This window comes from Lepidochelys kempii, chromosome 9 (genome assembly GCF_965140285.1).
Source record: "Lepidochelys kempii isolate rLepKem1 chromosome 9, rLepKem1.hap1, whole genome shotgun sequence".
Lineage (NCBI taxonomy): Eukaryota > Metazoa > Chordata > Testudines > Cheloniidae > Lepidochelys > Lepidochelys kempii.
Window position 1 is genome coordinate 61,314,872 of NC_136388.1, and position 20,269 is coordinate 61,335,140.

The following is a 20,269-nucleotide window of genomic DNA, read 5'->3' on the forward strand; positions in this document are numbered from 1 at the left end:
CAGTGAACGAACGAACAAACAAACAAAGGGAACCAATGCAGAGAGAGACTGACTGGAAATCCTGTGTGTTATAGGAATCTGGGAGATTGCAGGTAACTCTGCAGGGACCAAATGCTCAAACCGAGCTGCGCTTTCCTAGCGGGCTGTCCCTTTAAAGCAGCTGTTGGCTTTAATCCTGAAAGCACTGCCTAGTTTGGGATGTGGCATCTGTAGGGACCACATCAGTTACTGAGATCAGCATCACACTCTTGCTGACAGTCCTAGATCTGCCCTTGGAGCTGGGGGCAGGGAGCACTGCTGTGCAACTTGGTCACGAGCATCTGAGGTGGCTGACTTGCAGAGCTTGTTGTGAGATGCATCTTCCTGGTCCAGCCCACACTAGCCAATCGGCTTGGGTGAGCCTGTGCAGGGAGAGAAGCTGCCGTGGTGCCTGTTTAAGGTATCATGCTGCTGCTGTTACTTTGCAGGGAGAACTCAAAAGCAGCAGGTCCCAGGTGCATGAAAGCCAGTCACTCAGGGTCATTCCACATGGGGCTTGAGGACCTGGGGGTGTGCAGGAAGACTTGTTCCTTTGTGGGGAGAGAGGTCTGGAGGGATGTCAAGCCCTGCGATCATGCAGGGCATGGAGTGACTGAACTTCCAGAGTGGGAAAGTCTTGGGCATTTATCTCAGGAAGAGGGAGTGTGAGGATGAGCAGGGGACAATTGGGGGCATTCAAAAGGTGTGCATGGTGGGGGGGAGAGGCGGTAACTGCTCCTCCCCTTCCTTGACTCCGTGAGTTGGGCTGGAACAGGAGGCAACCAGTTCAAGCCTGAGGGGAGCACAGGGGCCCAGCATGTGAGTGCTCCAGTGGAGATTAGGCCATGAAGTGCACTTGCCCAGCAAGGTGTCAGTTTCACTAGCCAGTCTGGCCAATGGCTTCTTCCTTCTGTAATGGGCTCCAACTCCCAGGACAAGACAGAGTCAAGGGCAGGCCTGAATTCTTGATCCCTGGCATTGTGGGGGATGGGTTGTTCAATGTGGCTTTGGAGGGGAGGCCCTAGCCTCATCGATTCTAAGGCCAGAAAGGACCATTGTGATCATCTAGTCTGATGTACTGTATGCTATAGGCCGTAGAACTGCCCCCAAATAATTCCTAGAGCAGATCTTCTAGAAAAACATCCAGTCTGGATTTAAAAATGGTCCTTCATGGAGAATCCACAACAGCTCTTGGTAAGTTGTTCCAATGGTTAATTACCCTCTTTGTTAAAAATGTACACCTTATTTCCAGTCTGAATTTATAGAGCTTCAACTTCCAGCCATTGGATTGTGTTATCGCTGCTAGATTGAAGAGCTTACTATTAAATATTTGTTCCCCATGTAGGTATTTATAGACTATAATCAAGTCACTCCTTAACCTTCTTTTTGTTAAGATAAATAGATTGAGCTCCTTGAGTCTGTCACTCAGAGGCATGCTTTCTAATCCTTTAATCATTCTCATGGCTCTTCTCTGAACCCTCTCCAATTTATCAACATCTCTCTTGAATTGTGGTCACTAGAACTTGTCGCAGGATTCTGGTAGAAGTCACATCAGTGGCAAATACAAAGTAGAATAACCTCTGTACTCCTATTTGAGATTCCCCTGTTTATGCATCCCAGAATCGCATTAGCTCTTTTGGCCACAGAGTCGCATTGGAAGCTCATGTTCAGCAGATTATCCTCCACCTCCCCCAAATCTTTTTCAGAGTCACTGCTCTGCAAGATGGAGACCCTATCCTAGAAGTATGTCCTACATTCCTTGTTCGTAGGTGTATGCATTTACATTTAGACATGTTAAAATACATGTTGTTTCCTTGCACACAGATTACCAAGCGATCCAGATCTCTCTTTCTGTTGTGTTAATAATTTACCTCTCCCCCAATTTTTGTGTCATCTGCAAACTTTATCAGTGATGATTTTGGTTTATTTCAGGTCATTAATAAAAATGTGAAATATCATGGGGTAAAGAACTGATCCCTGCAGGACACCACTAGAAACACATCCCGCTTGATGATTCCCTGTTCACTATTACATTTTGACATGTATCTGCCAGTTTTTAATCCATTTAATGTGTGCCATGTTAATTTTAATCTTTCTAGTTTTTAATCAAAATGTCATGCTGTAGCAAGTCAAATGCCTTACAGAAATCTAAGTATCAGCAGTATTACGTTTATCTACCAAACTTGTAATTTTGTCAGGAAAAAAAAAAGTTAGTTTGACAGGATCTATTTTCCACAAACCCATGTTGAATGCATTAATTATATTATCCTCCTTTAATTCTTTATTAATCAAGTCCCATATTAGCCACTCCATCATATGGGGATTAGTGTCAGACTGACAAGCCTGTAATTAGCCGAATCATCCCATTTACCCTTTTAAAATATTGGCACAATGTTAGTTTTCTTCCAGTCTTCTGGAACTTCCTTGGTGTTCCAAGACTTATTGAAAATTAACATTAACAATCCAGTGAGCTCCTCAGTCAGCTCTTTTAAAACTCTTGGATGCAAGTTATCCAGACCTACTGAGTTACAAATGTCTAACTTAAGTAGATGCTGTTTAACATCCTCCAGCGAGAATGTTAAACAGAATGGAAAGAGTGTAATCATATGATATGTTTGTCATCTGTTTTTTGCCAAATACAGAACAGACATATTTATTGAACGCTTCTGCATTTTCTTCATTATTATTGATAATTCCATTTCCATCTAGTTAATGGACCCATACCGTTGTTAGAATTCTTTTTGTTCCTGTTATACTTTTAAAACTCCTTCTCAATTTCCTTAACTCTACTGGCTGTAGATTTCTCCTTGTGTCTTTGCTTCCCTTATCAATTTTCTGCAATTCCTAGCTTCTGATTTGTATTTGTTACTATCAGCTTCCCCTGTCTTCTATTTATTATAGATGTTTTTTAAAAAATTTTATAGCTGCTTTCACTTCTAAGTTGTTTTTTAAACCAATACTGCCTTCTTCCTTGATGGTTGATTTTTTTTTTTTTTTTTAGGAGCTTTCTTAAACAATTCCTAATGATCAATCACATTTTTCTGAATAAATTCTTCCTCTCAGCAGATTTGGCTCATAATTGTTTTCAGCTTTGTGAGCTTGGCCCTTTTTGAAGCACCAGCTACATATAGCACTGATTTGGACTTTATTCTACGTGCATGTTATAAATGTGATCAAGTCCTGATCACTTGTACCTAAATTACCATTCATTTTAGTTCAGTGATCAGGTCCTCTCTGTCTAGGTCTGTCATAGCATTCCCCAGTGTTAGCTGCAGTGCTTTTTGAGGTAGGAAATTGTTGTCTATAACATTAGAAATTACAAGGACATTTTAGTCCTGACAGCATGAGACCTCCAGTATATGTTGTTCAAATTAAAATCCCTTGTTATGCGGCTTTTTTCCCTTTCTGTCCTAGATAGGTGCAGAGGAGCCAATTTTCATGTGATTAGCAGACACCAACTAATAGCCCACCTTATGCTGGATCTGTGTGGCTGGGCTGTTTCCTGTTGTGCTGGTGGGGGAGGATGTAGAATCGGTCCCTCCTCACTAATCTGTGCCTCTCTCACTGCTCTCACAGGCCCTGCAATTGGTTTCTCTTCTCTGACGTTCTCAAGAGGCTGAAGCTTTCCTCCCGCATATTCCAGGCTCGCTTCCCGCACTTTGAAATTGCTACCCTGCCCAAGGCGGAGTTCCAGCGTCAGGTGTCCTCGAGCCAGTTGCTGGCCCAGGAGGAGGTGCCAGAGAGCCCCGAGCCACGCCCCCAGGGCCTTGCAGAGACTGTGGAGCTGGTGCGTTACGAGCCAGAGCTACTGCAGCTCCTGGGCTCAGCAGTGGAGTTCCAGGCCTGGAGCAGCTGACGGGGGCTGGAGCTCTCCCCGCATCGGACTGCGTCATGAGGCAATAATATGGACTGATGGGAAGCAGCCTTTTCAATGCCAGCAGCGGGGCCTGGAGTCTTTGGCTGTTTTGCTCTCTCCTTGCAGCCCCTGAACTCCGACTGGGGAGAGACTCCACTTGTCTCCAAGGACTTCCCAGGGTCCCTTTCTAATGAGCAGCAGCAGCTGCAGCTCTCTGCAGGTCCCCTTCTAGCTCAGCCGGAAAGCTTGGACCTGCCCCACTGGGCTACCTTAGCTGGGCCTCCTGGCTGTAGGACCATGGGCTCTGAAGTGAGGGACAGTGGGTGCTTCTGCCCTGCCCCGCCCCGCCCCATAGAACTGCGCCTCTCTCTCAAAAGCTGCCCTCCCCGCAATGTCTTCCATAGTATTTATTTAATTAGTATTTAATTTGTAATGTTTCTTTTGTTTCTGCTGAGTCTGTATCACTGTGATTATTTGAGTCCCAGGCTGTGGTGAAGAGGGCTTCCTCTGGCCCCTCTCCCAGGATGCGCCCAGAGGACACTGCTCTCCCATGAGTAGCTAGCTGTCCAGTGACCGAACTGCTGCGGCCTAGCAGCAAGGGACCAGCTCTCACAACAGTCCCCAGGTTAAATTTTAGGGCCTGTGGGCAGCCCCCTCCCTCACCAGCTTCTCTTGGGGCTGTTTCCTTTCCAAAAGCAAGGCCAGCTGAGAGGTGTTCTCCAGCTCAGGGTTCAGTCTCCCCCAGGTGCTCGCCTGGCTCTCATGCATTTCACTTACATCGCTTGTTTCTGGATTCTTCTGGGCCACTTTGGAGAGGCAGCTGCAGTCCAAGAGCCGCTCTAAAGCCGCAGGCAGAGACTCCAGCTGCCTCCCATCCTCATGGGCTCCTGCTGCTGCTGGAGGGCCGTCCTCCTTGACGCAGCATCTGCATGCAGACAGGCCCCTTTCTCCTCCGCTGCCTGTGCCCCTTTCTTCTGTTCAGAGGAGCAGTTCTACTGCAGAGCGCTGGCCTGAGGGGGCAAGTGCCTGCCCCTGGCAGGAGCAGAGAGCAGGGCTGCACCGCTGTGTAGATGGTACAGTTTTATTGTACAGGTGCTAACAAGGATGCTGAGGACTGGACAATCTGTTTCCTAGCTCTCCCCTGTCCTGCCCTGCAGTGGGAGTGTTGGGTGGTTTTTTCTTTGTGTTGTGTTTCGTCCCAGCCGGGGCAGTTGTAGCCTCCCCCGACCACCACTTGTCTGCCTCCCCCTCCCTGGGACCAGACAGCTCCTTTTTTAAGCTGAGGGTTATTGCCTTTGGGTGTGTATTCTGGCTGCTCTTTCTGATTTCTGTTTTATTATAAACAACCGGCTGTGGTGTCAAAAAACACTTATGTACAGAAAAACCTGCATCAGGCCCTCTGCCTCCTGCCTCTTCTCTCGCTGTGTGTGTAGTGTTCCGTTACCCGTGGGGGGGAGTGGCGGGGGAAAGCACTGTTCTTGGGATGAGAACGCCTGTGCTGGCGGGGTGGAGAGAGAGAAATGACCCTGCCCCTTGGGCTCTGGGAGTTCTCTGCTGTCTGCACTGTGAGATCCACTGCTACAGCCTCTTGTTACTGCTGAGTGAGAACCCAGTCCTGCACCCTTGCTTGCCTGAGGGTAGCATCCTCCTCCAGTGTGCTCTCCTAGAGCCTTGTATCTGCCAGGCTGGGGATCAGCTGAGGCAACTGAAAGCAGGGTGCTCTCTCTACCACTCTGGCCCTGTAGCCTGAACTGCTTTAGTGCAAGCAGAGGGCCACCTATGCTTATGGCTACAGCAGCTGTGTACAGTAAGATGACACAAAAAGGCAAGGCTGGGTTCTCGCTCACTCAGCGTTTTAAATCTTCAGCTGTGCTTCAGCCCAGTTCCATGGAGGAGCTGTTATTCCCAAGGAGAGTAGTACTGGCCTTGGAGCCTAGGCCTGGCCTCTCAATTTTTGTAACCACCTCAGCACACGTGTACAGAAGCTGCTGGGCACCTGCTCACAGGCCAGGGCAGCAGTAGTGAGTAGCATAAGAAAGAACTTCCACCAAGGGTTTGAAGGCCCAGGTATAGACCTCCAGCCCCAGGACCTTGGCCCAGGCATGTCTGCTCTCCAGGGCCTAATGAACAGTGGTGGCAGGGGAAAGAACTGAGCCTAGGCTGTGGTGGAGAGCAGGGGCAATGGAATGAAACTGGTGTGATGGGCCTTTTCTCCTGCCCCAGCCTGTGTATTCATGTGGGAGGGCTCAGTGGGTGGAGCAGGCTGCTCAGGGAGTGTCACAAACATACCCTTTTCCCAGGTGTAGATGATGATGTTGTGTGGGAGTCAGGGAGATAAGGCCATGCTGCTGTACCACTCCTAGCAGCTCCTTGAGATGCTGTAAGCAGAGAGCCTGGTGCTGGGGCATTGCATGTAGTCTCCTAGCTGCACCTTGAAGGAAAGGTCCATAGGGCCGTGCTACAGCCCCACCCCCAGCAAGCTTGGAAAGCAAGCCTGACACTTCCAGTGCAGCAGGGGCAGCTGGGGGGATGTATGTTCCCTGGAGGAGTCGGGGGGCAGTCCTTCCCCACAGAAGAGGGAAGGGATATGTGCATACTGCCCATGCCCTCCCCTCAAGAGGCCATGAAGAAGCTGGCAGGTGGGGCCTTAGCACCCCATGGCAAGCACCACTCAGAGAAAGCACAAGTGCTCGTAGTTGAGCTAAGCCCAGCTTCTATGGCTGCCTGTTTGTGAGGGCACCACTGGTGCTATGTGGACAGAGTGCAGGCTGGATGCCAGGCCCTAGTGCAATGGACCGAGCTGCTGGGAGCAGAATACACCAGCACAGCCACTCCCATGGAGGGGGCAAGTGTCACTCTGTGGTTTGTGTGGGGGGGCAGTGCATGTACAGTGTGGGGGGAGGGGGGTGGATGATGCTCTTCCAAAGCCAGTTTGCCATGTTGCATGGCACCTGGGCTCTGAACAATGCTAGGCAGGCAGGCCTACCCCTGCCGCATGATCGGTGGACCTGCAGCCCACATGCTATGGGTAATGGAAGGGTTAAATGCCCCTTGGTTGGGAGTGTGGTGGGGATGCTCAGGGCTGGGGGAGGGCACTAGCAGTCTGGGAGTGGGGGGGAGGTCTCAGGGCAGGGGAATAGGGCATGTGAATGTGAAACACCATGAAGCTAGTGTGCGTGGGAGCCTGAACCTGCTCTGCCCTGGCTCTCTGGGCCCCTTGCAATGCCTTCTGGGCCAGAGGCAGTAGGTGCCCAGGCATGGGCCCCTGACTGGCACAGAGGCCAGGCCCTGGCTTGCTGCTCTCGCTCCATGGCCCAGGTTACACATGGGGCTGCTCTATTCTAGTTCCCTGATCATTGGGCTTGGTGGACACCACCAGGCTCCTGAAGGGCTGCTGCTATTCAGCACTGCTCTGTGACCACTGTCATAAAGGGCCCATAAAGCCAGCATTGCAGGGACACCCCATTGCAGGCGAGGCCCCCCCCAGCTCAGTATGCTAGGGGGTGTTGGGGCATAAGAGGTGGCCTAGGGCATCCCTTTTTGCCAGCCTCCCGCCCTGGCAAGGCCCACAGGCCATGGCACCCAGGACACAAGTTAGGGCCAGAAGAGGTCCCAGGAGCCCTGCACTTAGAGCAGTGCAAGCAGCACCTCTGGCTCCCTGCAGCAGCCCTAGTGCAGGGGCCCAGCTGAATTCCCTCCCTCCTGGATAATGGGGAGCAGCTCTCATTCCAGCAGCTGTACTCGGGGCCAGGCCCAGCCGCTAGCTCAGCCCCTTGGCTCAAGCCAGAACACTGCATATTGGGGCCTAGCGTCTCTGCAGATGGCAACTCCTGGATAAGATGAGGAGTGGCACAGCCAGGTGCTGCCACTGCCCTGCCACAGCCCACCACCAGAGTCTGGTGTAAAATGTCTCTTTAATGGGTGAGGGCAAGAAGCAAAGGGCATGCAGCCTGTGAGGCTCCCCTCTCCCAGCGTTCCTGGCCCCAGCAGTCCCCAGCTCTGAGTTGGATACTGTCAGTCCAGGGAACTAGGCTTTCCCAGCATCCTTTGGAGCCGAGGGTGCATCTGCGCACTTCACACCACATCCCAGCATTCCTCCTTGATGTCACCACTGCCTAGAGACAGCAGAGCTGCAGGGCCTGGGGCAGAGCTGGGCGTTGTCAGGAGCTGAGCCATCCGCTCACCAGGGAACGCCGCCTCCGAGCTGATGGCTAATTCCAGTTCCACCACAGGTGTCAAGCCCACCTTTGGGTGGCTGAGTTGGGTGCAGCTGTCAGTGCCTCCTGCTGGCAGGGCTGCTGTTGCTTTGCCATCCTGGGAGCTGCTTAGAGCTAGTGCCTGGAGCTCCTGGACCTTTGCATGGTCGGGCAGGCTCTCCTGCTGGGATGCCTGTGTCTTCGGCACACCGGCGAGCGTGGTAGGATCACTGGAAAGCAGGCTTGGGAGTGGGTGATCCAGCATCGCCAGGCAGCTGCCGTTGGCCTCCATTGTCCCAATGATGGTGGCAACAACAGTGCCTGGCTGGCCAGTCAGAGCTATTGGCTGGAGCAGACTAGACAAGGAGTGCTGGGTGGCAGCAGGCAGGAGGGGGCCTGCTGCTGGGATATTGCTGCCCGGGCCTGGCAGTGGCTGGGGGAACCCATTCATGGGGAACCCAGGCTGGAGCGGGATCCTGTCCGGAGCAGGGGTGCTGCTTGCAAAAGGAGAACTGGCAGCATTTCCCAGGGCCAGCATTGTGATGAGTGGGATGGGCTGGAGAGTCAGGGACCCCAGCCCCAAGCGACCGGGCAGGAGCGGGGAGCTGGGGAAGGAGAAAGGAAAACGGTCACATGCTGGAGTGAATGTGCAGACTGGGCCCCACCAACCACTGTAGGTGGGGGATGGGAAATCCACCTCCCTCCCCATCCAGGCCCCCACCGCACCCCATATCACCCCTCCGCTGACAGCTGGGGCACGAGCCCCAGTGCTTGTGACCCCCCAGCTGGAGCCTGTGTGCCCAAGGCTCTGTGCTGCCTGCCTCTGCTGACACTGAAATGTTGGCATTGATTGTCACCCATGCACCATAACCCCGCTGCCCTGCCGTGGCTCACTCAGCCTCGGGTCCCCTGCAACTGCCTCTCACTGTGCCGCCCCATCGGGCCTCCTACCACCTCCCCTTCCTGCCCTGCAGCACAGCTCTCCTGCCATGCCTCGCCAGATCCCCCCTTTGGCTCCCATGCCCCTGCAATGTCCCACCAGCTGGGCTCCCTGTCACCCTGTTCCCGAGCCGCTGAGCCCCTCAACACCATTGGCCTCCTCCAGCCCCATCATCTGGACTCATCACCGGCCCTCTTTCCACAACCTGCCTGCCCTGCACCCCTTGTTCTGGGTCCAGCCAACTTCTCCAGAGAGCTGGTAGCTTGGCCATGGAGGGTACCGCTGCCTGGGTGCATGATGGCAGCCATGGTCCTGTGCCCAGGTTTGGCACAGAGGCTGGGCAGAGCCTGTGGCCCTGGCTGGATCCCAACTCCCCTTGCCCAACGCTGCTCTCAGGAGAGTTGGAGGGTCCTGCCTGCAGTGGCCATGGCACCTTTGCCCTGCTGAAGACAAGCTGCCACTGTGAGGGGCTGCCCTGGGGCAAACACCTCCTCCCCCCGGGCCAGGCCCAGCCCTGGCCTGGAGGTTGGTCCACTCCACTCAAGGCAGTGTCAATGCAATGGTGGGCGAGACATTGTGTGGCCAGAGTCCATGCAGCCCCCCCCCAAGCCTGTGCTGGGGGAGAGGGGCTGGGGCATGGCTGGCATTCCTCAGCCCTGCATGTTGCAGAACGTGCCCTTCCTCCAGGCACTTACCCCACGGCATGGGCGGGTGGCATGCTGGCCCCCCGCTGCACCTTGGGGGCAGGACACGGTGCAGCTGTGGGCTCCCGAGGCTGGGTCACTGGTGCAGTCTCCCTCTTGCTGCGAGTGGGGAACAGGGCACTCTGGAGGGGGGCAGTCCTGGAAGAGGGCCTGGGGGCCGAGCGGCTGGCTCTGGGGTTCACAGTGCCCACTGTTTCCCCCTCATCCTCAATCACCACCAGGTCCTTGGGCATCTCCTTGAACTGATATACCAGCCGCTGCCCTTCCACCTTGGCCAGAATGCCACGCTGGTAATAGTACCTGGGGATGTCACCAATGCAGCATGGGACTGGGATCTCCCCATCCCCCAGTGCCACAACCTCCCCCCCCCCCCGCCTCCTCCAGAGACAAAACCGACCCCCCATTGCTCTCCTGCATCCCCACTCCGGCTCCACACCCTGGCCCCTGCACAGCCCCCCCTTATCCAATCAGCTCTGCACCCTCCCATGGGGCTCACCCCAGCACTGTAACCCCCCCCACCGCTCCCCTGCATCCCCACCTCAGCTCCACGCCCTGGCCCCTGCAGAACCCCCCTTACCCCATCAGTGCTGCACCCTCCGACACAGCTCTCCACCCCCCACTGTAGCCCCCCACACCGCTCCGCTCCTGCCACCATCCCTGCAACCCCCACCCCCCCAGCTGGAGGACCCTACCGCAGTGCCCGGCCCATGGTTTCATAGTTCATGCTGGGTTTGTTCTTTTGCTTTCCCCACAGCCTGGACACTGCCTTGGAGTCCACCAGCTTGAAGATGCCCCTGTCTCGCTGGGTCCATTTGATGTACTTGGGGCAGGTGTTCCTGTCCTGGAGCAGTGCCAGCAGGAACTCCCACAGGTAGAGGGCGTTACCTGGGGGGGAGGGCAGGGAATGGTGGGCGTGAGGGGCAGGCAGTGCACAGCCCTGGGAAGGGGCATCCCAGACCCTCCTCTCCTCTGAACTGCCCCCTGTGCTGAGGAGCCCAGTGCAGCCCTTGTTGTTCTAAGGGCAAGGAGTCAGGGCCCTACTGAGCCCCCGTGAGCCAGCCCATTGCCCCATGCGCCACCCCATTGCTAGCCCGAGTGCCCTCCCTCTGCAGCAGTAGCGAATGTAAGCCCTAGGTCCACAGCCCAGGCAGAGTGGAGAGCTGTTAATCAGTGCACTGCGGGTGCGGGCCACTCCCAGCTGACGTGTTGCAGAGTCTCAGCTCTCCTTCACAATGGGCTCTAACCCTCCTGGCTGCAAGGAAACCGTCACCGCATGTAAGGCACAGACAGGAGGGATGCATCTGTCAAGACCAGCTAAGCAGCTCAGAGCTGTAGGCGAGTGCAGGGGAACTGCTGGGAAATCCTCTCAGTATCAGCACTGTTGGTGTCCAAGCACCAAAGAGGAGGAGGAGAGGCCTGGATACAGCTGCACAGAACGTCATCGCCTGCGGGTGGCATCTCGTCCCGGCCTGGGCAGAGGGCAGAGCCTGGGGAAGTACAACCACTCATTTTCTCCACTCTGAACCCTGCAACTCTGTGCAGTACGGATGCTGCCTCCTGGCCCAGGGAGCCTGGACTGATCTAGGGACATTAGCAGGAGCCAGAAAGTTCACCCAGCAGCCCCTGGCAGAGAGCGAGTCACCATTATCCACAGCAACACTGGACTGCTCCTGTCCCACTAGGCCTCCCCACATGGGCTGGAGGCTAGAGCTTTCCCAGGCTGCCATCCTGCTGCGCGCAGTTTGTCATAGAATCATAGAATATCAGGGTTGGAAGGGACCTCAGGAGGTCATCTAGTCCAACCCCCTGCTCAAAGCAGGGCCAATCCCCAATTTTTGCCCCAGATCCCTAAATGGCCCCCTCAAGGATTGAACTCACAACCCTGGGTTTAGCAGGCCAATGCTCAAACCACTGAGCTATGTCTGCCCCCCAAAGCTATCCCTTTGTCCTGCTGTCAGGGGAAAGGGGACTCTGCCGGGGCTGGGGGAGCTGCCTGGGCTACATTCAGAGCCCAAGGTGAGAAGGGCCCATTGTGATCAGCTAGTCTGTCCCCTGCACTCCACAGGCCAGAGAGCTGCCCCACAGGAATCCCTAGGGGATGAGGGAGGGCACTCTGCTGCAGCTGCCAGGCTAGTGGTGGGATGGGCATGTGGGCAGGGCTCCCTGCCCTGAGTCAGACTGGCCAGGGGGCTCAGCCAGGCACGAAGTGTCTCCCATTCGCTCAGCAGCCGCTGGCTGATGATTTGCCCCATCAGGCGCTCAGCCAAACTCGTCTGCTCCCTGCCAAGCTACAGGAGCCGTTTGCTGTGGCCCTGTCCAACCTGACATCTCCCAGCCTGTCCCCCCTCCACGCTGCTCACTACCTTTGCCGTCCTTGGTCTTCCTGCAGATTGGAAAGCCTGGGGTGGTGATGGGGGAAAGGCAGCGGGGGGACTTCGGCTTGCGACCTGCAAGAGGAAGACAGGAGAAAGGAAGAGCACAGCCTCAACCCTCCTACCACCCAACCTGCCTCTCCATGGGCCTCCCCTAGGCCACCAGCTATTCTCACAGCAGGCGCTGGACCTCCTACTCCTGCAGCATCCTCTGAGTGGGGCCTGGGCACTGCACCTCCCCTGGATTCACTTCAGAGAGCAGCTTCCCTCTGACAGGTCAGGCTGTGGACACAGTGTCTGTCTGTCTCTCCATGGACACACTGGGACGGTGCTGTGTACACAGCCCAGAATCACTGCCCTCCCCACTGAAACGTAGCCATCGTCCGCTGGGGTAAGACTGCCGCTGTTCAAGATCAGGACAGCATGCGATCACTACTGCGGGGTTGCTGTCTTCCCATCACAGTCCTGCACAGCACCACACTCGCCTCCAGTGTATCAGTGCTGGGTGAGAGGGGGGTGACCGGCCAACACTGTAGGGTTGGGTCTCAAGAGTCACACAATGGTGATGGAGACAGGCTCAGACCAGAGCAGCTAGTGGGGGTGATGTTGTCTCCACACCCTGGTGCACGGTACTGGGCAGGGGAGGTGGGCTAGGAGCTGGGGGCGGGGCCAGCACTGGTCATGGGGCAGGGGCGGGGAGGATACAAGATAATGATGTCTCTGGTCCATAGTGGCGGAGAGGCAGGAGGACAGCTGGTTTGGCCAGTGTGTGGGGAGCTGCAGTGCAGGGAATGGCGATGGAGGTGGGATGTCCCGGGCAGGTTGGGCAGGGCCCTGGGGCAGGGTTAGGGCTGGTAGCTGGGACTCACGGGGATGCGGCATGTGCGTGCCAACGAGGAGGCTGGCTCTGCGCCAGGCGCTCCCCGCCAACAGAACAGGACATGTCACAGGCCCCAGGAGCCCTGCCGGGAGAGGAGGGCATAGCGTGCACAGGATTTAGGGGACCCAGGTTACCTTTCCTCCTGGGCTGCTTCCCTGTTTGCTTCCTGGTGGACCCAGGCAGGGGATTCTCCTCATCCTCAGACCTGAGCAGGCCGCTGGCTTCCCCCAGACCCAGGGGGCAGGCCCCTCTGTCCAGGGAAGCCCCCGTGCCACCAACTACAAGGGATACAATGGGAGGGAAGCCTGGCTAAACATGGGGCACCAGATCAGCATCACGCCCCTAGGACCCTCACTTAGACTGGGCCATGCCAGCGACTCCCCCGCCCACCAAGATGCAGCCACCCTGAAAGAAGGCCTCTAACCTGCAAATAGACCCTATCTAGGTGTGAGCACCTCCAACCCTCCTACCCCGCCCACAGGAGGGGAGAGCCACCTTGCCCTGATGCTCCCCCGTGAGTGGGGGAAGGCCCCCAGCCACCACTCTGTGAGAGGGCACGGGCCCTTGTACTGCCTGTGAGGGGGTGGGGCCAGTTCCTCCTCCCCATGAGATGGGAAGGGCTCTTGCCTGCCCTGTGAGAGGGGAAGGCTCCCAGCCCTGTCCCTCCCACAACCTAAGAGGGGAGGGCCACTGCCCAGGAAAGGCGACTCACGCAGGCGCTTCTCATCCAAGATGTTGTTGGGTGACTCCACCCAGAGCAGGCCCTCGCCAGCTGCAATGGGGGGTAACGGCTGCTCAGCGTCACCTGCAGAGTAACAGCCTGTGTCAGTCCAGCCCCCCCAACTTCAGGGGGAACGGAACCAACCTGGGGCACCCACCTTCTGCCAGGCTTTTCAAAGAGCCCAGCCCCCAGCAGCACCTATTGTTTCGGTAGGGATGATGGGGCCGTTCCCCCTCTCGGTGCAGGCTCCATGCAGACTCTGGCAGGCAGTGCTGCACAAGGTTTCCTTGACCCCATCAAGGCTGGAGCCATGTCACTGCCCCTGCCAGTGGAGATGGTGGTGCATAAACATGCGGCTTGCTAGCTGCATCATCATATGCAGGGCTGGAGCTAGACTGGCTCTGCACACCAGGGGAGAGCCCTGAGCTCAGCTCTGCTGGGTCTCAGCAAAGGCCTGGCTTTTGGAGTCTTAGGGGATCTGCAATGGATGAAACACCCTCTTCCCCCTTTGCCCCCGTATGACCCACCTGGCACTGTGACACTGTCCCCAACAACCTGCGGCTCGGGCTTGTCCAGCAGCCCATCTGCCATGATGCCACTGGGCACCTCATCCAGTTCCAGCCCCGAATACACACACAGCAGGTCTGTGCAGGGAAGCTGCTCCTCCAGTGGGGCAGGAAAGGCCAGTGGGTCATCAAGCTGCAGGGGAACAGACATACATCATACACAGTGCAGCTTGAGACTATCCCCCAGCATGCTTAGCACACACCCCCAGAGATCTCAGGCCCAGCCATTGTGATGGGATGCCTCAGGTGCAACCTGGAACTGTGGGACCGCTGTGCCCCCTAAACTCTCTGGCCTGGGCTGTCTCTCCAAATGCTTTGCTAGTGACAAGCAGCAAACCCCTCCAGACGCTGTTATCACTCAGCACAACAGCAGGGGGAGCCCCACACCCAGCTGGATTGCATGAATGCTCCCTGAGCCACTCACGAATCACACAGAGAAAGGCACTGGCCAATTTCCCCCAGCTTCCCATGCTTGCACCCCAGAGCTGTACCTTCTTGCCCTGGTCAGAAGCTTGACCAGTGTAAATTTATTACCCGGTCTACCCCTCCCTCAGCATGGAAAGGTCATGCACCAGCCTTTGTAGCCTGAGCTGAGATTTCCCAAGCACTTCAACCAAACCAAATTGTTTTAGATAAAATTTCAGGATCCTGACACAGGGAAGAAAGGAGTCCAGGAGAGCTGGCTGTATTTTAAAGAACCTTATTGAGGTTACAGGGACAAACCATCCCGATGTGTAGAAAGAATAGTAAATATGGCAGGCGACCAGCTTGGCTTAACAGTGAAATCCTTGCTGATCTTAAACACAAAAAAGAAGCTTATAAGAAGTGGAAGATTGGACAAATGACCAGGGAAGAGTATAAATATATTGCTCGGGCATGCAGGAGAGAAATCAGGAAGGCCAAATCACACCTAGAGTTGCAGCTAGCAAGAGATGTTAGGAGTAACAAGAAGGGTTTCTTCAGGTATGTTAGCAACAAGAAGAAAGTCAAGGAAAGTGTGGGCCCCTTACTGAATGAGGGGAGCAAATCTAGTGACAGAGGATGTGGAAAAAGCTAATGTACTCAATGCTTTTTTTGCCTCTTGTCTTCATGAACAAGGTCAGCTCCCACACTACTGCACTGGGCAGCACAGCATGGGGAGGAGGTGACTACCCTTCTGTGGGGAAAGAAGTGGTTCGGGACTATTTAGAAAAGCTGGATGAGCACAAGTCCATGGGGCCGGATGTGCTGCATCCAAGAGTGCTAAAGGAGTTGGCGGATGTGATTGCAGAGCCATTGGCCATTATCTTTGAAAACTCGGCGATCGGGGGACGTCCCGGACGACTGGAAAAAGGCTAATGTAGTGCCCATCTTTAAAAAAGGGAAGGAGGAGGATCCTGGGAACTACAAGCCAGTCAGCCTAACCTCAGTCCCTGGAAAAATCATGGAGCAGGTCCTCAAGGAATCAATTCTGAAGCACTTAGAGGACAGGAAAGTGATCAGGAACAGTCAGCATGGATTCACCAAGGGCAAGTCATGCCTGACTAATCTAATTGCCTTCTATGACGACATAACTGGCTCTGTGGATGAGGGGAAACCAGTGGACGTGTTGTTCCTTGACTTTAGCAAAACTTTTGACACGGTCTCCCACAGTATTCTTGCCAGCAAGTTAAAGAAGTATGGGAAGGATGAATGGACTATAAGGTGGACAGAAAGTTGGCTAGATTGTCAGGCTCAACGGGTAGTGATCAATGGCTCCATGTCTAGTTGGCAGCCAGTATCAAGTGGAGTGCCCCAAGGGTCGGTCCTTGGGCCGGTTTTGTTCAATATCTTCATAAATGATGTGGAGGATGGTGTGGATTGCACCCTCAGAAACTTTGCAGATGACACTAAACTGGGAGGAGAGGTAGATACGTTGGAGGGTAGGGATAGGATACAGAGGGACCTAGACAAATTAGAGGATTGGGCCAAAAGAAATCTGATGAGGTTCAACAAGGACAAGTGCAGAGTCCTGCACTTAGGACGGAAGAATCCCATGCACCGCTATAGACTAGGGACCAAATGGCTAGGCAGCAGTTCTGCAGAAAAGGACCTAGGGGTTACAGTGGATGAGAAGCTGGATATGAGCCAACAGTGTGCCCCTGTTGCCAAGAAGGCCAATGGCATTTTGGGATGTATAAGTAGGGGCATTGCCAGCAGATCGAGGGATGTGATCGTTCCACTCTATTCGACATTGGTGAGGCCTCATCTGGAGTACTGTGTCCAGTTTTGGGCCCCACACTACAAGGATGTGAAAAAATTAGAAAGCGTCCAGCGGAGGACAACAAAAATGATTAGGGGACTGGAACACATGACTTATGAGGAGAGGTTGAGGGAACTGTGATTGTTTAGTCTGCGGAAGAGAAGAATGAGGGGGGATCTGATAGCTGCTTTCAACTACCTGAAAGGGGGTTCCAAAGAGGATGAATCTAGACTGTTCTCAGTGGTAGCAGATGACAGAACAAGGAGTAATGGTCTCAAGTTGAAGTGGGGGAGGTTTAGGTTGGATATTAGGAAAAACTTTTTCACTAAGAGGGTGGTGAAACACTGGAATGCGTTACCTAGGGAGGTGGTGGAATCTCCTTCCTTAGAAGTTTTTAAGGTCAGGCTTGACAAAGCCCTGGCTGGGATGATTTAGTTGGGGATTGGTCCTGCTTTGAGCAGGGAGTTGGACTAGATGACCTCCTGAGGTCCCTTCCAACCCTGATATTCTATGATTCTATGAGTCTATGATTCTATAAACCAGATTTATTAACTACAGAAAGATAGATTTTAAGTGATTATAAGTGGTAGGCATAAGGGGTCAGAGATAGTTACCAATGAAAATAAAAGATAAGTGCACAATCTAAATCTTAAACCTTATTACACTAGGCAGTATTTGGATCAAGCAATTTTCTCATCCCACTGGATGTTACAGTTCTTAATACACAGGCCTCCCTTAAGCCTAGACCAGTCCCCTCAGTTAAAGATTTTGTCTTCTCAGCGTTCCTGTTGCTTCCAGCGTAGGTAGGGGAGGAGAAAGGTCAAGGCATGCTGCTGCTGTTCCCTATTTTATATCCTCAGTCCGTGTGCCTAGAAGACACTTGCGCAGACATGTCCTGGTGGGCTTTGCTGAGTCACTGGGCTGGGCAATTCCCCAGGGTGTGGTCTTGTGCAACTGAGATATAGAGTTGAGCAGTCCCATTGTGTGGTGTTTAGGCAGCCCTCTTTGAACTGTAAATCCCTTGATTACACTCCCCTGCTGATTAATGGTAGTTGAGCACCCTCCTGGAAAGGGGTCCTTTGTATGTCACTAGCAAACTTACAACATATTTCAGTAACAACCGTACAGCAAAATCTCATAGCTTCATACACACTAATGACAGATATTTGGACAGAACAACGAGTTTCAGCAGAGCATGACCTTTCCTAGGATATTTTATATGGCATGCTTTGTACAAAACAGATCACAGTTACATGACGGTGGTGAATATGGGGGTTCCAGGGTTTTGCTTTGAGGTAGACACCCATACATTCCAAACACACCTCTCCAGGGGCAGGCTCTCTCCCTGAAATGCATTGCACCCCATGCAACAGACAGTCATTCTCTAGGTTGGAAGGAGGGACAAGGAATCCCAAGCCCCTGCACAGCTCCCATCCCTCAGCGGCTCTGCTGCCTGGCTGCACAGAACCCCCCACCCCCACCTCTGCGTGCATGGCTGGCCAGTGTAGCCATTGTGGCTGCCCCACCCCACAGTAAGGCGCCCCACACACTCCTAGCAATGCCCCAAGGGGGACAAATTCCAGAGTGCCAGTGGTTGGATTGGCTGCTGCATGACTCGCTGCTGTCGGGTCACTGCGAGAGCAGTCCTGACCCTTTGCAGAGATGCAGGCACAGGGCCCGCTCTGGCACCCAGTAGCGCTGCTCTGAATGCAGAGTAAGGGCCTCGCAGGCTGGCTGGCTACACCACAGATGAGAGCAGAAAGTGGCCAGAGCAAGGGAGATGCAGGTACATGCCACTGGAGGGCAGCACTGTGTCTCCTAAAGAAGCCTCCTGGAACAGGGGCTGCTGAGTTGCAGCCAACCACTGATGGAGAGTGCACTGCTCCCTCCTGCTACTCCTAGCTCAGTCTGAGTCGGTCTGCACCTCCCAGCCCCTTGGCTTCAGCCCTGCAGCAGCTGTCAGCCCCCAGGAGTGCCTGGCCTGCTTCCCCAGTCTCCTCTCCATATACCATAGCTGGGTCTTTGCTGTAACAGGGCGACACCCGATTGCCTGCTTAGCCCGTATGGCTTACACCTGCCTAGCTGTGTCAGTATATCAGAGAGACAAGCTTGGCTCTCTCACCAACAGAAGTTGGTCCAATAAAGGATATGACCTCTCACATCTTGTCTCCCTAATAGCATTGCCATCACTGTGTAAATGTGTCTTCCTACTCTTCCAGATGTTTAAAAAATGAGAAAATGATTCTCTGGCTTTGCCAGTTCTTGCCTTCACTCCTTTAATGGGCTGGCCATTAGCAGACATTGTACTTAAAAGTTAACCAAAGTCATCAACTCTTTCATACTCTTCTCCATCAGTCATACATGTGTCAATATTGACAGCATTCTCTGCTATCCCCATAATCTTGGTCTCCTGCATACTGACACGAATACTGATTGGCAGCTTTTACATTTATGCTCATAAAGACTCTTTGCATTCCATCCACGTTGGTATCCATATGACTACGTCATCTGCAAACTCTAGGACCCACAGTTTATCTCCCATCTCTCCGTCACTCATCTCATTACAAAGTCTAAGACAATGCAGAAGAGAAGTGGGGAAAGTACACAGCCTTGCCTTACATCAATAACAATTTTAAACTGTTCCTTGTCTCCACCATGCAGACTCGTCATACAAAGCTTTTATCCATTTGCAATTTTTGCTGGAATTCCATAGTGTCTTGGGATCTTCCAGAGGGCTTTTCTATGGAAACTGTCGAATGATTTGTGAAATCAATGAAGTAAAAACCTTCTTCTGCTGGTATTCTAAGCTTCCCTGGCGGTGAAAACCTGATCTGAACACAACCTTTCGGATCAAAATCCAGCCTGTTCATTCCTGGGTACTTTGTAAACGGCAATTTTCATCCTATTCAAAATGAGTGTGCAAAACACTTTCCCAGGTACAGGGAGACGTGTCATCCCACTCCACGTAACACAAAAAGGCTGGGTCCCCGTTTTAGGGATTTTTACAGGTGACACCTCTTCTCCAGTCTTTAGGGCAGGTCTCCTTTCCCCAGCCCATGCTACACAGCCTGCACACGTAATTCACCATGACTTCCTTTCCAGCACTTAACATTTCACTGTGCATCTTACCACAGCTTGGGGTTTTAACTCTCTTCAGCTGACTTATGGTCTTACTTGTTTTCTCAAAAGCAATTACTCCTAATGAGATGGGTAAGTCCACTGTTTCCTCACAACTCGCAATGTGTGTTAGTGGTTCTGGCTGACTGAGCACAGCCTGGACATGAAACACTCGGTCCTTCCTCTGTGGTTAAAATCATATCATCTCGGGCTTCACAACACGACAACAGTTTGAGAACTGTGAGAACAGTTGTTCGGGTATTAGGAATCCCCTCTCTTATACAATTCCTCATCTTCTCTCGCTTTGGTAGCCATCCAGTGTCCTGTCTCTTCTGGCTGATCTATCAACTTCCTCGTTTTTGTCATGCTGCATAGTCTTGCTGTAGAACAGTTCTTTTACTGCTAGCTTGTTCACACTGAACTCTTCTTTAATTCTTTCCTCAAGCCTCCCTGTATTTAGTTGGAGCCATTCTTCTGTCTTAGATTTTCTCACTCCTGCACACAAGGCTCGTCGGGAGAAAAATAAATGCTCCCCTGAGCCAACAGAAAGGGCTCTGGGATGCTTAGAACTCCAGCGGGGACAAGTCATTGTGCAAATGCCCATTCCCTGCCAAACACTGCCCCCTGGTACTAAGGCAAGATCCTGCCATAGGGCTCAGCCCCAGAGCACCAAAGCAT

The 20,269-nt window shown here is 53.5% G+C and overlaps 2 protein-coding genes across 8 annotated transcripts in view; one reads left to right on the top strand and one right to left on the bottom strand.

Annotated features, from left to right (window-relative positions):
• BCORL1 (BCL6 corepressor like 1) overlaps nucleotides 1–5,296 on the top strand; it is a 47,456-nt gene extending 42,160 nt beyond the window's left edge. For both annotated transcript variants that reach the window (XM_073360640.2, XM_073360639.2), the window contains one exon: nucleotides 3,595–5,296. In XM_073360640.2, the coding sequence (XP_073216741.2) occupies nucleotides 3,595–3,874 (280 nt within the window). In that variant the 3' untranslated portion in view covers nucleotides 3,875–5,296. The remainder of the gene's footprint in view (nucleotides 1–3,594) is intronic.
• A 2,473-nt stretch (nucleotides 5,297–7,769) lies between these two features.
• ELF4 (E74 like ETS transcription factor 4) overlaps nucleotides 7,770–20,269 on the bottom strand; it is a 40,140-nt gene continuing 27,640 nt past the window's right edge. For 5 of the 6 annotated variants that reach the window (XM_073360645.2, XM_073360643.2, XM_073360641.2 and 2 more), the window contains 7 exons: nucleotides 14,215–14,386; nucleotides 13,679–13,771; nucleotides 13,101–13,244; nucleotides 12,078–12,161; nucleotides 10,407–10,599; nucleotides 9,706–10,014; nucleotides 7,770–8,675 (listed from right to left, as the gene is read on the bottom strand). In XM_073360645.2, the coding sequence (XP_073216746.2) occupies nucleotides 7,949–8,675; nucleotides 9,706–10,014; nucleotides 10,407–10,599; nucleotides 12,078–12,161; nucleotides 13,101–13,244; nucleotides 13,679–13,771; nucleotides 14,215–14,386 (1,722 nt within the window). In that variant the 3' untranslated portion in view covers nucleotides 7,770–7,948. The remainder of the gene's footprint in view (nucleotides 8,676–9,705; nucleotides 10,015–10,406; nucleotides 10,600–12,077; nucleotides 12,162–13,100; nucleotides 13,245–13,678; nucleotides 13,772–14,214; nucleotides 14,387–20,269) is intronic. The other variant, XM_073360646.2, reaches the window with a different exon arrangement.